The 17,729-nt window shown below is 42.4% G+C and overlaps 1 protein-coding gene across 1 annotated transcript; it reads right to left on the bottom strand.

Moving 5' to 3' along the window:
- Nucleotides 1-868: 868 nt before the first annotated feature.
- LOC131574909 (transforming growth factor beta activator LRRC32-like) lies at nt 869-13,075 on the bottom strand. Its single transcript, XM_058829773.1, has 3 exons — nt 12,787-13,075; nt 9,022-9,112; nt 869-4,479 (listed from the first exon to the last, which is right to left on the bottom strand). The coding sequence occupies exons 2-3, from the start codon at nt 9,106-9,108 to the stop codon at nt 2,539-2,541; spliced, it is 2,028 nt and encodes a 675-aa protein (XP_058685756.1). The 5' UTR covers nt 9,109-9,112; nt 12,787-13,075; the 3' UTR covers nt 869-2,538.
- Nucleotides 13,076-17,729: the final 4,654 nt, after the last annotated feature.

Here is a 17,729-nt window from a genome sequence, read left to right as displayed (position 1 = left end):
AGAAAACTGTTTTTGCTCCTGGGGAAGTCAATGCAAATCTAATTAGTCCCAGATGTTTAGTAGTAACAACCACTTCCTTTTGGGAGAGCTAAACAAAAGCAGTGTGAAAACTAGTAATTAAACGGGTTTGACTCTGTCATCAGGCTATTAACTAATTCCAGCCATGCTGGTCAAGTTAATACTGGCTCTGAGAAGGAGATTGTCATGCTTGACACAAAAGCCATAAACTCAGTGTGTGGCAGATTAACCTGTGTTTGGGCACACAGCTCAGCTTGCCTTCACACCAAGGGAAAAGCTCAGCACCTTCAACATCGGACTTCCAGATAGCTCCTGGGATTGCTGCTTGTGCAGTCTGCTAGACTGGAGACTAAAGACTGGACTTTATATCCCTACTTGAATAAAGGCTTGAGCCGATGGTGGGCTCAAGCATGAGCTTTTGTAGATGTTAGATCAGGCCCCATTGCTGCTGAGGATTTGTGCAAATTTGTAGAATTAAGGAATCACAGAATGGTTTCGGTTGGAAAGGACTTGCAAGACCATCTAGTTCCACCCCCATTGCCATGGGAAGGGAGACTTTCTGCTAGACCAGGTTGCTTAAGACACCACCTAACCTGGCCTTGGACACTTCCAGGATGGGTCACCCACAAGTTCTCTGAAAAACCTATTCCAAATTTTTGCCTGCATCTTCAGTAGACCCTCTTGGTCTCCATGGCACTCTAAGATATGGAACAGTTGTCCCTTCTTCAGGACCAGGAGGTAGAGGTCTAAGGTGGAATCTGAACACCATAGGAAAAACAGGAAGGATTTTCTTTTCATCTGTGGAGCATTTCAAACTGGTGATTTAATATATTCACAACCCTGTGCATTTTACAAAATTCAAATATGTTTTTATTATACAAAATTCCACAGTGAAATCTACCAGCCAGTTTTTTATGTAGCTGCTTTAAAAATAGAATTATACACCTTTTTGTAGTGTGTTAATTTTTTCATTCACTAGCTTGAAGAAACAGAAATGAAGCAGCAATTTGAGTTATTTACCTGGACAGGTTTTGGTTTGACCTCTGTTTCTGTTATATGCCTTAATGTAAAGTTCGTGGCATTAACAGAAGACCTGATATAGTTCCTTTTGAAGCCATTGCACTCCATTAGCAGGTCAGGCTCCCACTGCTGGTGAGCTTTTATTCACTTCAAAAGGGTGAATTTTGTGTCAGGGTACAACACAAAATACATGTCAGTGTCAACTTTTAGCAACGTAGCATGTTAGCTGTGCTAAACCCATCACGGAATGAGGATCTGCATAACTTTTCTTACAGCACATCCTCTAGACTGTAATGCCTTTTTAGGGTGACACAGTGAACATCTGATCTGAACAATGGCACACAACTGGGTTTCCTGTGTATCACTTCACAATGGTATCTTTTTGCAGTCTAACTTTCCATGACCTTTAAAAAGAGATATATTATTCTTCTGTATTGAAATTCAACTGTATGCTGTGAACTTCCCTCAGGTTTTGCTTAGAAATGTAAGCATTTCAGTCCAATTCTAGCTGGTTGAAGTCCATTCTCCAAGATTTTTCTTTTGCAAAGTATTCACCCCAGTGATTAATTTCTTCACATTATACCCGGTTAAATATGTATTGCACGTGAGAGGCCAATTTCTCCTCTTTTAGTTAAACTGTGGACCTGTGACAGATCTGGACCTGAGCAGATCTGGTAACACATCAGCAGCTGTCTCATGCTTGAGATTTCTTTCTCATCCCTCATGGGTACTAAGTGCCAGAACTAATTGATCTCATCTACCTCTCATGTCTTGCCCCAGTGACTGGAGCAACATCCCAATAAATGAAAGGAGATATCCAAAGAGGTTCCTACCACATGGTCTTTGGTTTCCATGGTCAGCTGTCTAAATAGTGAACAGGAGCACAACGGACACTACCTGTAATTTGGTTTTGTTTTAATTTTTTTTTTTTTTAGCTAAATTCTCATTGTTTTGGAACTCAAGGGGAATTTGCAACCAACTTCACTGAGTGAAGATGGTGTTTTGACCCACTCTGGCATATCTTTGTATAATTTCAGTTTAAGAAGGGTTAGGAGCTAACCAGCTAGGTAAAAGCAAAGCTCAGACCAAATCGAAACATCTTGTGGAGGCACATAATTTTGAGAAAGGATTTCTTAATTGGCTGATGCCATCATCTGAGCTTAGTGAAAACTCTCAGATCTCAAGACCTTAGAGGCCTTTTTCTTTTGAGCTGGTTTAAATTACACATCTCTCAAAACAACAGCAGAACTTTACAGTGGCCTCTTCTAACACTGTGTCATCTTTTAAGCAGATCTGCATGTGAATGAAGCAAGTGCAAAACAGAGCAAATTCTCCTTCCAGTCCCTCCAACCCAGACCACTACAGTGGTGCAGTTCAGGGACACCTCAAAACCGTCTCAAAATCCACAGTTAAAACTCAAAGATGAGATTTTTTTCCTTCATTCCTACACAGTGCCAGGGTAGCACCTGATTTCTTCAGTTTTCAAGGCATTTTGTGTTCCTATGCTTTAAATTGATGGTTAAAGTTTTGTCTTCGGAAGCAAAAAAATGAACCCACACCAATGATGATCACAGATAAAACTAGTACAAATGTTAATATAATGAGGATGTTGATTTTCTTCAGATCCTCTTTTTCACAGTCTTCTGGTCTAATGTTCCCAATGTGCATTTCTTCCCAATACCCGAAGCTTTGAATGTACTGGCACGTTAAGTGCTCCACATTGGGGATCTGGACATTTTTGTTCTGGATCATTGATGAAAGCCAGATGTTTCCACAGCAGTTGAGTGGGTTCCCAGAGAGATACAATTTTTTAAGTGAATTTTCTAATGCTAAAATATTGCTGTCCTGTAACGTACTGAACCTATTGTTCCGTAGGTCTAGAACTTCCAGTGGAGAGTCACTACTCCACTTAGGCAGCCAGTTCAGCTGATTTTCAGAGAGGTTTAAATGCTTAAGGTGACTAAAACAAGGCAAGTCAATATTTAAATCTGTCAGGCTATTGCCATGTAAATGCAAGTATTCCAGAGACTTTTCCAGTCCTACTAGTGCTTTAAGTTCCATTTTCAGTCCAGGGTTCATGGAGAGATCCAAGACAAGCAGCGGGGTCTTGTAGAAGGTGTGTGCTGGTAAGATGTTCAGCATGTTGTCTGCTAGGTACAAGTACTGGAGAGCAGGAGAATTAACAAATGACACACAGCCACTTTCGTCTCCAGCAAGTCTTTGCTTAGCTAATCCTGAGTACATGCTGCAAAGGCTGATATTATTGCTCTGTAGGTTAAGAAGTCTGAGGCTAGGAAGACTGGAAAATATGTCGAATTGCAGGGTCTGAAGGTTGTTGTTTTGAATATGAAACTCCCTCAAATTTGACAAGGCATCAGCATCGAGGAGAAGGTTCTGCAAAGCATTGTAGCTCAAGTCAAGGACGGTTAGGGAGATTAGTGTGCTGTCATAACCTACTGCAAATGCCTGAAGACAGTTTTTGCTGAGATTAAGGGTGTGAAGGGACAACATTGACTCAAAGAACCCATCTGGAATGGATTTAATTTCATTATAACTTAAGTCTAAATATACAAGTTGGGATAAATGAAGAGAACTTGTATTTTTACTTTGCTTCTGATCAAGAAGATGAAAAGAAGCATCTAGCCATTCATCATCCATGTAGTCCATTTTATTATATGGGGATTCAGCAGTGAGCTGGATTAAATTATTTGATAAATTCAGAGTTACCAGTTTATTTACCTGAGGGAAGACTGGGAAGTGAAGCAATTTATTTTCACTAAGATCTAGATATCTTAGACTATATTCATCATTTGACTTAGTGATGCTGAAGGTCTCAATGCTATTCCTGCTAAGGTCAAGTATCTCCAATTGCCTGAGGTTGAAATCAGAGATGCAAGTAATTGAATTTGTGGAGAGATTGAGTTTGGAAAGGTTTGCTAGAGTCTCAAAAGCACCTTCTTCTATTTCCATGATGATATTTCTCTGAAGATCTATCTCCACAAGACTGGGGGATCCCTGAAACATCTTGTGTGATATCACTACAATACTGTTGTCTGCCAAGGAAAGATACTGCAGTGTTGGAGCTTGATTAATGAAATACTCAGCCATCCCATTGTACAGATTGTTGTGGGACAAGTCCATTGTTTCCACCTTGGGCAGAAGTCCAATCCCCTCTGTCCCATTCTGAGCAAGCTCATGTAAATGATTATTGGCTAAATTTATTTCCAGTAAACTCGTCATGTGTGCAAACACTCCAGACGTAATGAAGCTTATCTGGTTGAAGCTTAAATCCAAATACTGGAGTGAAGTGTAAAATGATAATGGCATTTTAGGGATGCTTTGAATCAGATTTCCAGACAGATCTATTTTGTTTACATTCAGATGGAGCTCGTGAGGGATTCGGTGGAGGTCTTTGTTGTGGCAAAATGCCTGTGAGTTTGCCTGCCAAAAAAGAGAGAAAAGGGGTTGTCACTTGACAAATTAAAAACATTTTTGCATGATATATATAATGAAAATAACATTCAAGATCCAGGCAGAACCTCCTCCTGAAACACTGATTCCACCACTTTATCTGAGCAGTCAGACAGCAAGAGCAACAATCCTAACACTTCTCTGCAGCTAACAGCACTCTTTTCGTTTTAAAGGCATCTCTGACTTACAACAGTAGAGTTTTATCTGTGTATGATACCTACGGAATCCTCTCCTTTTGTACCTTTCTCCTGGACTCTTTTTAACAGTCCCAAGTAAAGGAGTTTTGCCCCTTTTCCATTGCAATCAAGCACCATTTCTTCACTTTTCTTCTGATTTTTTTTTTAATTTTCTCACTTTTACGTCTGTGTTAGATTTTTTTAACTCAACTTGCAAGAGTAAGCAGTACTTGAAAAAGCTTCACTCTGTTGACAGTATGGGTCCAAAAGCAAGGAGGTGGAAGAACATATAAGGATTCTGCATCACAAAACCTGTCTCTCCTTCATAATCACACCCTTGGATACTAGATCATGCTTTCCTTTAGCCATGGCTTAGTTTAGTAATGCACCTTTATCCAAAATGGGTCATTCAATGACTGAAATATTTCTGATGTAAATCCCCAAACTCTTCCTGCTTTTACTATCCATGTTTATCCTTTTGCTAAGGTAACAGTTACCTTCTTCTTGCATGGGGGGTGTGCCTTGTGAAACTGCTTTGACAAAACACACATGACACACCATGGAAAAGAAAAATTCTGTAAAGCCAGCACTTGAGAGAGAAAAAAGCTGTGAGGTGCAGTGAGAGTCATACTTTTTCAGGCCAATTCTCAGCAGCAGATAGAGAAAAAAAAAAAGTCAAAATCAAATCCATCTTCCAGAAGCAAGTCTGTTTAATTGCAGGTAGGATTGAGTCTGTGTCTAGGACAAATTTGGAGTGTGTGCTTTTAAGGAAGATTTGGAACATGAACATGGTCATCCTTATGTAAAGATCAAGCTATATTTTGTTAATAAGGAGAACATACAGCAGCGTGAGGAAATGGAATGTGAAAGACTTGGATGGCATTTAATTTACTGGAGGAAAACTCTTTGTCATGAATGTATTTGCTTGTCTGGACCATATAGTATTTGTAGAAAGATCAGAAAGGAAATAAATAAAAAGAAAAAAAATCTGTTTAATCTTAATTTTTATAGAGAAACAGGATCCAGATTTCATGACACAAAGTTTTTCAGATAGTAAAGAAACATTAAAAGTAAAAAAATATTAAAACCCATCTGTTTCATGTGAACTTTGAGGTGAATGTAGTGGCACATCTGCCTTGGAGAAGTGTGACACTAGTCAGTCTTTTGTGAAACTCTTTTGCATAATCTAAATTTTGGAGACCACACAAAAATGTGTCAGAAAAGTACCAGTGCTCATCCAAACTCCAGATATAGTCAGACTGCTCCACAGTCCTTCCTGTAATATATCTTTCCCAAAGATCCTAAGTAAACTGACTACAAAAACATGAAACCCTTTTTCCCCACCTCCAATTCACTTAAATCTCCCCCAGCTAAAAATATTATGGAGAAAGAAGGAATTTTTCTGGCCTCTCCCTGATACTATTTCTTTCCTGCCAAGCCATCGTAGGATTCCTCATTTTGAGCTACAATATGCCTAGAACTGGGCTTAGCTCCAAGGCATTAAAAGGAAGCCTTTTTTATTTGGTTTGTGGAAGAGGCAGAATCCAGAAGGATGAAAAAATCCGGAGTGAAAAAGCAGCAGGTACTTTGCAGCCTAACGGAGATGCCAGGTTTCTTCAGACACTCTGAGCCAAATCTCAACAAGTGTAGAGCCCCCTTCACTCCTTCTGTGAGAAAGTTCTGATCCAACTCCTGTCAATGCCAGCCAGCCTATTTTCACTGAAGTCAATGGGCGAGAGGTCAGTCTCGCCATGTATCACCATGTATATTGCAGGATTTGGCTTTTAATCTGCATTCATTTCCCACTGTCTGCCATTTGCTCCTATAATAGTTCCCCTCCCATATTTTTTTTTTAAACCATCATTCTTTTTTGCTGACAATTTGATAGTCACCATATTTTTTCTGCACCTTCTTTACTCCCCTGAGGCCCAAACGGCATGAATTTCATCCTCATCAGGAATGGGAAGAAAAGATAAAGCACATCTCATTGGGATAGATCATCTCTTTGGTGTATCTCCCCTCCTCCCACCTCTTAGCCCAATGCATGGGCAGCCTGAGACTGGGGAAGAGTTTTGCCAGTCTCATGTTCTGACTTCATCTTTTTTGCTGGTGCTGCCATCAGTTTATTTCAAGTCCATTGTCAAGAAGTACTGCAGGGTGAGGGGCATTTGGTCCCTTCAGTGTCTGGTCCCATTTGTGTGCTGGCAAAAAAACGACCCAACAGCTCAAAAGCTGAGCATCATTTGGATTCTTGTTTCAGTTCTTTGCTGCTCAGCATTGGGAGGAAGTTGTCATCCATGTTCTTAAGAGCCCTGCAAGAAAAGCAGCTGGATCCAGGCCTCCACTCACATTTTCCTTTGAACTCATGAACATTTGAACCAAAGAAATTGGGCTGCACTTGTGTGGTGTCCATGGCCATTCCTAGAACAGCTGCCCAGGTGGAGTTTCAGCTACAGAATCAAACCTCAGCAGTTTGCCCAGGTACCCCACATCAGCTGACCTGTGATAACTGGTCGTGCACATGTTCTTGCACCACCTCAACCCAAGATAAGACAGAATTTCCTAAAATTCCTTCCCTTCTGTAAATTATTTCAGAGCTTATCCTTTGCCAGCAAACATGAATTAGCAGAAACATCTTTCTTTGTGAGGTAGAACATGATCTAATTGAAGCCTTGCTTGTCCTTGGAAGGCAACATGAGTTAGGAAGAACCTCCTGACATTTAAGCTGTGCACTGTTTTGCAAACAAGTAGACATGCCATAACTTGTATAATCAGTGCAGCTCACTCCTGTGTCAAGGGTCTGGAAGGGATTGCATACTTCCTAAAACCTCTTCTAGGGTTCCTGTTCAATGTCAGGAACACTAGTGGTGAATCAGAGATGGGCACAAGTTTCTGACTCATGCCTCTTCCAGGAGACTTGAGATGAAAGTATTAAATTTTGAGCTGTTGCTGTTTTAGAGGTGTCAGCACAGGGAAAGTACCATGTGAAACACTGAGGCTGTGATGAAAAATAGCGATGCAGGACTTCAATGAACCCAGCAGCTAATCCAGTAGCTCCTTCTTTCTTTAAGCAGTGTTTGGATTTACATGCACCCTTCGTTGGAGTAAACATCCAGTGAAGGAAGATGATCAGCATCGACATCTGCAGTGCTGAGCTGTTCATTTATTTGAGATAAGTGTTGCAGCCTTTGACTGCAGCTTTCTGTCAGAGCTAAATTTATCTCAGTTAACTGCTTAGAGCCTTGGGTCATTGGCTTGATGGAACCAGTTTACGGTGGAGTGGTTGAAACAAGCACATGTTTACTTCTCAGCAGTCAGCTGGGTCTGCGACCCATCCAAAAACAGTGATGGGACAAGTCTGCTTGGATTACTGTGTGTCTTTCCCAGCCTTCACTTGACTGTGATACATGGGGCCCAAGCTTCATCAGTCTTCCATCTCCAGCCAATGAACTGAACTATTCAGTCACTTTCCCAAGATCGTTCTGTATAAACTGGGTTTTAGTTTCTTTAGAATTCAGGAAGTGCAGCAACACAGCAGGTGGGCAGGAATGCAGTGAGTCCCATAAGGGAGTTGTGTACAGCCAGTAAATAGGGTTTTTTTTCCTATTTTGGAAATTCTTGAAGATTTGTGCTAAGCAGCTCCAATATTCAGGGAAAAAAACGGTATTTTTAAAAACCTATTACAGTCAGAAACACTTTGATAGGGAAGGGAGAAAACTCAGGTCTGAATAACATTCATAATAGTGTACTTGGTGCTTGCAAAAATCCAAGGACAAAATTTTGTACTAGAGCAAGAGGCTTTGCCACTTATTTTGTCTCCAGCAGAAGTCAGGTGCAACTTCCCTGGCAGCAAGGCTGTGTCAGGGCAGAGGAGGTCAGTCTCCCTGCTGGTACAGAAGGGCTGGTACAGATATACTTCACAGAAGATTCTCTATTTAAAGCACAAAAAACTTAAGCCTGATAGAAAGGAGTTGATTTTAGGTCTAAGCGTTTTCTCTGTCTCAGTCCCAGAACCCCTCTATGGTCTCAAGGAAATCAGGTCAAATTTTTTTTAACCAGCTCCCCTTTAGAAAAAAAAACCCTGAGATAATGACCCTTCTTCCTCCCTCACCCCTCCTCCACCCCTCTTATGTGCTGTCATTAGAAAAAGGACATAGCCTGAGAAGTGCCTGCTACCCATCCCCTAACCCTGCAAATCCCACCTCTGCCACCACAGAAAGGCTGGTCCTGGGGGATTTCCCTTCTCAGAGACTATGGCTGTTTGCACAGTGCCTGTACAAGGCTGTCCCAGCCCCACTGCAGATCCCAAAGGGCCTGGGCAGGAATCCCTCCTTACCATTTCACAGGATGTCCCCTCTATGGGATGATAGTTAGAGGCTCCTGTGTTCACCACTGCCAGCAAGAAGATGATGTTCAGTTTCATGGTTCTGAGGGTAAAAGCAATTATAGTTAGATTTCAAATGGGACACAGAGGACAACACATGTTAAAGCAGGCACCAGATCATCATATAATATGGAGATGGACACAAGCAGTGCAATAAATGAACTCATCTCTGAGCCTACTACACTTCTGACCTACCTGTGTAGCTTTGTGTTCCTTTGAGCCTGGTGGGAAAAGGAGGATGCAAGGCATTTAATGGGTTTGTGTGGTTCCAGATGCTGCCTAGATGATACCCAGGCCACCCAATGAAGACCAGATGCTCATGCTGGGTAGTGTATCTGGCATCATAGAGAAAGAGCACTCAAATGGAAATGGTTTATGTCACCCTGAAAATTAAGCCTTCTGATCCTGTCTTTTCATCTTTCCCAGGAAAGTAACTGTAAACATAGATGTTTATGCATTCCTTCTAAGAGACGTCTTTTGATGGATGTTTCTCATGACCACTGTGATCGGGAAGGTGGTAACTTAATTATCCAATCCCTGGTCATTGTCAAGAATCTATAAATACTGGAGTCAGAAAAATAAAGTGTTTTTAATTTCCTATCATACCATTGAGACGTATCTGTGTGAATCATTCTGTGTCTTTTAGCAACAGGTTTATGTTTAGATACAACAAATTAAGATGAGGATATTAGCCACAACAGGGCACCACCCTGATAGACATTCTTCTGTCATGCAGAACATGATTTCAGATGGCTTGTGAGTTCAAGTTTGTATCTATTACTTTGTGCTGCCCTCTAGGGCAGAAGCAGCTGTCTAATTGCTGGTTTCCTCCCTGTCTCCTGCTAACTAAGTACTGCTGCTGGAAAATCCACCTTTACACAGGTTTTCCCATTGTTTTCTCCCAGAGCCACATGCCTCTACTGTAGCAATGCAAATTTCCCGTGGTTGAAATAATATGCCGAAGAGCTGGGCTCTTAACACTTAATTTGCTTCACAATGCACCCTGAAATGAGAGGCATAAATCGCAGAATCATGGAGTCACAGAATGGTTTGGGTTGGAAGGGACCTTAAAGATCGCTGGCTCCAGCCCCTCTGCCGTGGTTAGGGACACCTTCCTGCAGACCAGATTGCCGGTCTAGCCATGAAAATGCTATGAAAAAACAACGGGGGAGGGCATGATTAGGTGCTATGGATAGAAAAATTCATGTTAAGCTCTCAAAACAGCAATCCATCAGTGAGATTATCACAACCCCAGACAAGTTCCCCTTGACTGGTCTCTTGTCATACTCGTTTTGACCATCTTCCCTCAAGCAGGTTGTGTCTTGAGCTCCCCTTGTCTGGAGCTGGCTGCAGTGCTGATTTTGGCATTCTTCCTGGACTCAAGCTCTCTATCTGCAAACCCCTTGGGGTGAGCAGGGAACTTAGGCCGAAGCTGGGGACTTCTGTGGTGTTCAGAGGTTTAAATTCCTTTCAGATGCTCTGTGTTTAGAGTTTGCCCTGTCAGCAGCATGTAATAGCACTTGCAAAGCACAGACTCTTTTGCAAGACAAACCTCAAACATTTGAGGCCTCCATGAGGAAAAAGATATAAATTTAAAGATGGGGTATTTTGATTTAATTTAGAGATGGACTACTAATATCATGCCTGTAATGAAGAGCAACAAGTGACCTAGATGACTGTAGCTTCACATTTCCTTCACATGGAAGTTCAGAGCACTTTGGGAAGTTTGGACTTGCAAGTCTAAAAATAGCAGAGATTTTGTTGGTTGTGCTTTTTAAAAACCCAGCTCAGTTCCTCAGGCTGTTTTACCAAGGGACCAAACAGTTGTGCCAGGTGAACTGTGAAGAAGAGCCTGGACAGAAACAAATGCCAAACCAGGAGGGAAGGGCATGCACTGATTCTGCTGCTCAGGACTTTGCTTCATTAAAATCACAGCCAAGTCAAGTCTGCATACCAAAATAAGGATTCCTACATCTCCTCTAACCCCAACATGGCTTTTCTCCTGTCTTTTGATGCTGTTGCCTTCCTTGTTTCTCACTCTGTCTTCTCTCTACTTGCACCTGCAGTCAGATGTTTAGACAACAGAATTTCCCCACCAGAAATGAACATTTTCAATTAATGGGATACATGGGGTTTAGCCAGATTCCCTATGTTATTCACTTTTTTTTTTTTTTTTCTTTTTTTTTTTACCTACTCCTCTCTACAGGAAAGGAAAAGGGAATAAAATGACAATTGCATGAAATTCACCAGGCTGGAGACTTGCTGAGCAAGGGGATGAGTGAAGGGACAGTAGGAGAAGGGAAAATGAAAACACTTATATCAGCAGAAAGTGATTTGCAGATTAAACTATCTGACCATGAAAACAAACTATCTCCCTGGAAAACACAGTTTCTGGGAAAACTCAAATTCAGGAGCTAAAACATAATAATTTCCCATATTATTTTAGTGCAGCAAAAGAGAGAAAGACAGGCTTTTAATTCAGCAGTTTGTTTTAGTTGACAGTGGAATCAGTGCCTGGGAAAAGATCTATTCAATTTGTGTGATCCAACGGGAGGAAAAATGAGGTGAGGATAGTTATTTCTGATAGATCTGATTGCATGATACTGATACCCATCCTTGAATCCATCCATCATTATGTTAGTAAAAATTAAAGCACTGGTACAATCACTGAAATGGAAATATCTTTATAAAAAGAGGTTACTTATTGTAAATGTCTATCACTGAAAATTAAAGGATTTTAGCATTTTAGAGTAATAAGTTGATTTTAAAGTTGAAATTATTACATCTTAGTAAAAAAAAAAAACCACAAACATATTTCTGCTGTTGTGGAAAACCTAAATTTTGATTCTATTTAAGGAAACATATCTGCACTTTAATCAAAAATACTTTATCAAAATACAACAGGGTTTGGCTTTATAAATTTATCTGTGACTTTTAAATAAGTAAGAATTTTCTAAAACTTTATCAGTTCCAAATACTGTCTAAGTGTTAATTCCTGTGGTAACAATCCAGATGCAGCAAAACCCTCTCAGTAAGTCATTGTTCACCCAAGGTGACATTCAAGCTGTCAGGATCTTAAGAGTAGCACAATAATGCTGCCATCTCACACTTCGTGCTCCAACAGGGAGAGCTCAATGACAGTGCTGATAGTAAGAAGAGCAGAGGAGCCAAACAGCCTTTTTTCCCATTTTACCCGGGGGCTGTGTGATTTGCCCAAGGCTGTGTTAAGATTCGGGGAGCTGGGCAAGTGGCATTTAATCAGTGTACAAGGCTGATCTCTGCAGCACTCCTGGTTCAGAGCACTACTATAATGCAGCAATTCCACAAACAGGCTAAAGTCCTGTAAAGAAAGAAAAAATACCCAGACACGTCCCCATCTTTCACTACTGCAAACAGAGAATAACAACAAACCTGGAGTATGACAACTGCATTGTTGTAAACTAATCGGTGCCTCCTTAACACAAGGGATCTGACTCGCTGCAGTGCAAGTCCCTGATGGGTTAAATATACAGCTGTGTGGATAGAGCCATCTACACAGTGTGTTTAGCCAGTTCCTCAGCCTATCCATAAACACGGGATATTTTATTTATACAGTACCTTCCTCGTTCGTGTTACTTTTAAAGGCTGCAGCTCTAAGTCGCCAGAGCCCCCATCTCTCCTGCAGTCAAAAGCTCAACTTTCCAGCATGCTCCCAGGTTCGCATGCATCTCCACATACCTGCTCTGTGGCTGGAGGAGAAGGAGGAGCAGGAATCACCTCTGCTTGCAGCCTTCTGTCTCACAGATTCTCCCAGCAGCTTTTCCACGGCAAGTCGAGGAAGAGTTTCCTTAGGGAAGTCGTACCTCTATTGCATGCCAGCTGACTAAAACTCTGTGAGCTCCGAGAGAAGTTTGAAGTCACAGGGAAAAAAAATGCTCCCCATAGACTGGTCCGTGAATTCATTCCTTTGCAGTCACGATCTCTTATGTATTCCCAGGCTCCCACAAGCATGTGAATACATACCTCCGTAATTGTTTTAAAATGTGTGTGTCCTCTGCGCTTCTCTTTATTTTCCATTTCGTCCATTCAGTCTTGGCTAATTTCCTGCAGTTTCTCAGCTGGTAATTATGCTCCTCTCATATTGACACACGAAACAGTCTGTAAATTCCACAAAAAGATCCCCTCTGCAGGCTCTGCAGACACGTGCTTGTCTCTGAAGTCATCCCCGCCTGTCCCACAGCTGTCAGCTTGCAGATTCCCAGGGGATGGAGTGCATCAGGGGCACTGAGCTAGTTGCAAACCCAAAACTCCAAGTCCACGCAGAGTGGGATGCATAGGAAAAGGTTATATGGGAGGGAAGCTTTGCAGTAGGGACAACACATATGTTTGGTTTCCCAACAGCTCAGTTGTGTCTCTGTGGCACAGGAGTAGGATGACCAAACGCACCCTTGGGGGAAAGGATAAATTCAATTTAATGCTTGAATGGGAAATAATGTAAATGCCTTCCAGAAAGGGCAGTGGGATGGATTTTTCCTTCTTTCCCTTGCATGTGAAGATTTCTTTTATTTCAGAAGCAGTGCACTTGTGCAAACCAGTGGGGTACCTGTGCATTGCATTGTTGTCTTTTTCTGCTTAGACGTGCCCTGGTACCAGGGCAGGGGTGCATTGGCCCCTACATGATAGTTTGCAGCAGTGCAAACCTCTGAGAGAGTTTGGCCAGCTCCTCAGTGGGTGTCTCAGGATCAAACTGAGTGTTGGGTTCACCAGCCAAGGTGCAGCCCTGCCTGGGCCGCTCTACCAGGGAGCTCCTGCAAGCATCAGAGACCAAAGCAAGCATCCCAGGGACCACTGCAGATCTTCTTCCCTGGGTTCATAAAGAGTATCTCAATTGGGTCACCTCCTGCCTGGAGTAGAATTTTGCCTTCAGAATTGTGTGTTTTCCCCTCTTTGCACTGACATCTGCCATTATGAATGAGGATTTTTGATGGGCCAAAAGGAAAAACGGGGCTACTGATTCCTTCTACTGGACAGCATAAATTCTGTCCAACTTCCCCGGATTTGTTTGTTAAAATCAGATAAAACCCATGTCCTTTAGCACCATGTGCCAAACAGCTTTGTGGATTCTGCTAAACATATGCTGGCTCCAGGGTTTGCTCCTCTGTGACAGATTACTGTTCATTCTCTTTAGCACACCAGCTCCTGACAAGGTTACTTCAGATCTACACCTTACTGCAGGATTCAAGATGAAAATGCCTACAGATGTGAAAGACTTGGTTTGTTAAATGTTGCAATGAGTACATTTTGCACCTGTTACTGCAATAAGAATGTAACAAGGATAATAAATTTTAAAGCAAAGTGCACATTATGGCAAAGAAGTAAACAATAGCGATAAATGTTCTTAATGATATAATGTATGATAATGAACATGTATAGCTGCACATGCAGATTTTTTAAAGGCCAAATGGTTTAACAATTAGTAGGCAAACTATTTCTCATTGACTTGTCTTGGCAACAGAAGCAGATCTGGAGGAGTTTTTTTGTGCACAGCAGCTCCAAAACCTTATTGAGGACCTCAGAATAGCACCTATACTGGACATAGGTAGTCCAAAAAATACAGCACAGTATCAAGGAGTGAGCATGTGGTCTGAAAGCCCCAATGACCCTGTGATCTTCCTAAAGTAGGAGTCCACTCTGGCTCTATCTTGTGGCACTGTGCCTCATGACTATGGCGGTGCTATTTGGTTTGGCATCAGCTCCACACTGATGTGTTGATGTCCATCTCCCACCCAAGCTGCACCTCCCTTCATGCTCCATGCTCTTTCATTTGTCTGGGGCTGACAGAGGGAGGACACCAAGGAGGTATTGTCTCCCCTCCTGTAATCACACCAGGACAACCTCTTGGCCAACTCGACATCGCAGCAGCCAAGCCTGGAGGACAGCTGCATTTGTGCTGCTCAGAGATGTGGGGCCAGTTTTATTACCCAGGTGGTGCATGGCTAGCTAAAGGAAAATGGCCTGTCACAGAAAGGATAGGAAGCCTCCTGAAGATGAGTTTCAGGCTTACATGGAAGCAGAAGAAATTATTCACACAGAAGCTGCTCTTGTTAGATGTCTATCTCTGGTGTGTGGGCTGCAGAAACTTGGGTCACCCAGTGGTTGGTGCCCAGTGACACATGAGTGCTGTTGCTTCTCCAGTTACATCTCTCCCAGTAAAGGTATCTCTCCCAGGGAGTGATCCCTGGCTGGATCCATACAGACCTGTCCCTTCTCTAGAGCAAGTTGTCTATTTCCTGGTGTGTAGCACTCAGGTATCTGACTCTAGATGGTTCCCCTACAGCCCTGAATTTCTTGTTTCACTGCTAGCTTTCTTTGAGGATACCTTGATATTGTGAATATTGAATATTGACAGTGTCCAAATCTGCTGTGGAATAGTGTGGGAGGACTGTGTGGAGCAGAAGCAATCAAACCTGATGCAGGTCCTGAAGGAAACCACAGAACTACACCCAGCTTGGAGGGAACAAGCTGTTTTTGTGGGAAAGGGTGCCCTTGGGAGAGCTAACCCTCAGTGGGATTGACTCTGGAGAGATGGCTTATCTGACAGCATCGATGCACCAAAGCATACCCCATGGAAGAACCTGAGGATGTGAGGAGGGACACCACACCCGGAAAACTTGCCACCAAAACTGCTTACAAGCACCAGTCCTGTGATAACGTCTGCTGGTATCTGCCATGCACAGATCCTACACGCCTCCATATTCAGGCAGCAGGATGTGGCAACGAGCAAATCCCACATGAAAATAAAAAGCCACAGGTCAGTTCTGGTCACACAAAATCAACCCTGGGCCCTCTCCTTCCCTTCCTACTGTCACGGGATTCCCACTCTTCCATGGGAGAGGGGAACAGGCTTGGTTGGTGGGGCTGGCATGGAGACAAGCAGTAGTGTATGAACAGAAAGAAAAATTCCTGGCTATTGAGATGCTCCAAGATATCACTTCCAGTATAAGCATCATTATCTTAAGCTGACGTAAGCCCGGTTGCTTTTTTAGAAATATACACTAAAAAAAATCCCAAAAACCCCAAACAAAACAGCCAGGAAGAGAACTGGCTGGTTTTAGTAACTTGCAAAAGATTAGAAGTTGATCATGTGCAAATAAGTTGTATCTTATCAACAAGATGTCTGTCTTTAATTATAAATTATATTTTCCCAGCCTAAACAAAGTTTGATATTTATGCTCCATTTCCTCTATAGCCTCTTCTTTTTTAAAAAAATACATAAGGAACAATGGTTCCAAGAGCTTTGCTCTAGCCACTCTTTTTCTGTTTCAGCTGCTGTTGTTGAGGGAAGTTTGGTGCTGGGATGATGCTTCACACACTGGTGCTGATACAGGTAGTGAGCTGAAAAGTGACATTTCTCTGGTCACCAGGTCAGCTGTGATTCCTGTCCCATCTCAGCCCTCATCTTATGGTGCTGCAGTTCTCAGCAATGCTGATTTTAAATCAAAGAAGATGTTGCTCTTGGCATTTCCCCAGACTAGATTTGTGTCAGTCCTGTTTGGTACTGACCATAACCTTCTTCAGGTCCACATGGCAGGGTAAAAATGCATATCCAGTTCCCATGGGACACCCCACACTCAGCAAACCAGATGTGGACAGCTATGAAGGAGTTAGCTGCAACCATGTTACAATGCAGTGATTTAAAGGGTGGACAAAGTCCTGGCTCATCTGATTACTCTTGGGTGCCAGGGTCCTCAAACACTGCTTGAAGCCTAGGCAGACTGTGGCAGAAAATTGAGCAAGAAAGCAAAACGCACATCACAAAGACAAAAAGACATTTATGGAACCCTTGAGAGATGTTGTACCTCACCTGGAGTGGCAGATATGGTGGAGACTCCCAGCACAAGCAGGAATTGCCACAGGATGGGGTGACTTTGGTGAAAAGGGTCTTCTGCAGAGTTTTCAGAGAGATGATAACACAAATAACTTGGGGAGAAAACAATGCCTGATGGGGAGGCTCCTGGAGGGAGCTCTTACAGGGAGGCAGTAAGAGAAAAAAGAGAGGAAAACCATGTGGGAAAAACTCCCAGACAAGTAAACAGATATGACAGGAGCTGCAGAGTCTCATACTTTTGGTGGGGGTTGGGGTGAGGGTGTCAAAATTGTGCAAATGGACTTTGTGTTTGTACTATGGAGGACCTAAACAATCTCCAGGCTACTCTGGCTTTATTTTCCAAACCCTGTTGTCCTCAGACATGCACCATCCTGCATTGAGAGTTTGAGCTATGGCTTGCAAGCAAAGTCAATAGGTGAACAACTCAAGAAGCAAGAAATAAGGGAGAAACTTTCTGCCTTGCACTTGCCCTGCTCCCATGGTTGAAGGAAACCTGCATTTTACCCTGACTTTTGAAGTGTCTCTGGGTTTTTCCTGCCCTCTGCTAACTTCTCCAGGGATATCTTCTAGCCTGTGCTTGAAACATCCCAAAGCTTTATCAACAGGTTCAAGGAGCTGTGCTGCATGTGACAAGTCTGATTTATCATGAAATGCAGAGCAAACAAGATTGATGTGGTTTCTCTTGCAAATATTTTCTATATCTCTGCTCTAGCACTGCATTAGCAGAAGGATCAATGAATCAGGTGGTGTGGAACAAGCTGAAGAACAGTTTGCTCTGCCTTCTGTGCTAATG

Source organism: Poecile atricapillus, chromosome 1, assembly GCF_030490865.1.
Source record: "Poecile atricapillus isolate bPoeAtr1 chromosome 1, bPoeAtr1.hap1, whole genome shotgun sequence".
In the NCBI taxonomy this organism is placed as follows: domain Eukaryota; kingdom Metazoa; phylum Chordata; class Aves; order Passeriformes; family Paridae; genus Poecile; species Poecile atricapillus.
The sequence above is the reverse complement of the archived record's forward strand: the minus strand, read 5'-3'. Positions and strand labels throughout refer to the sequence as shown.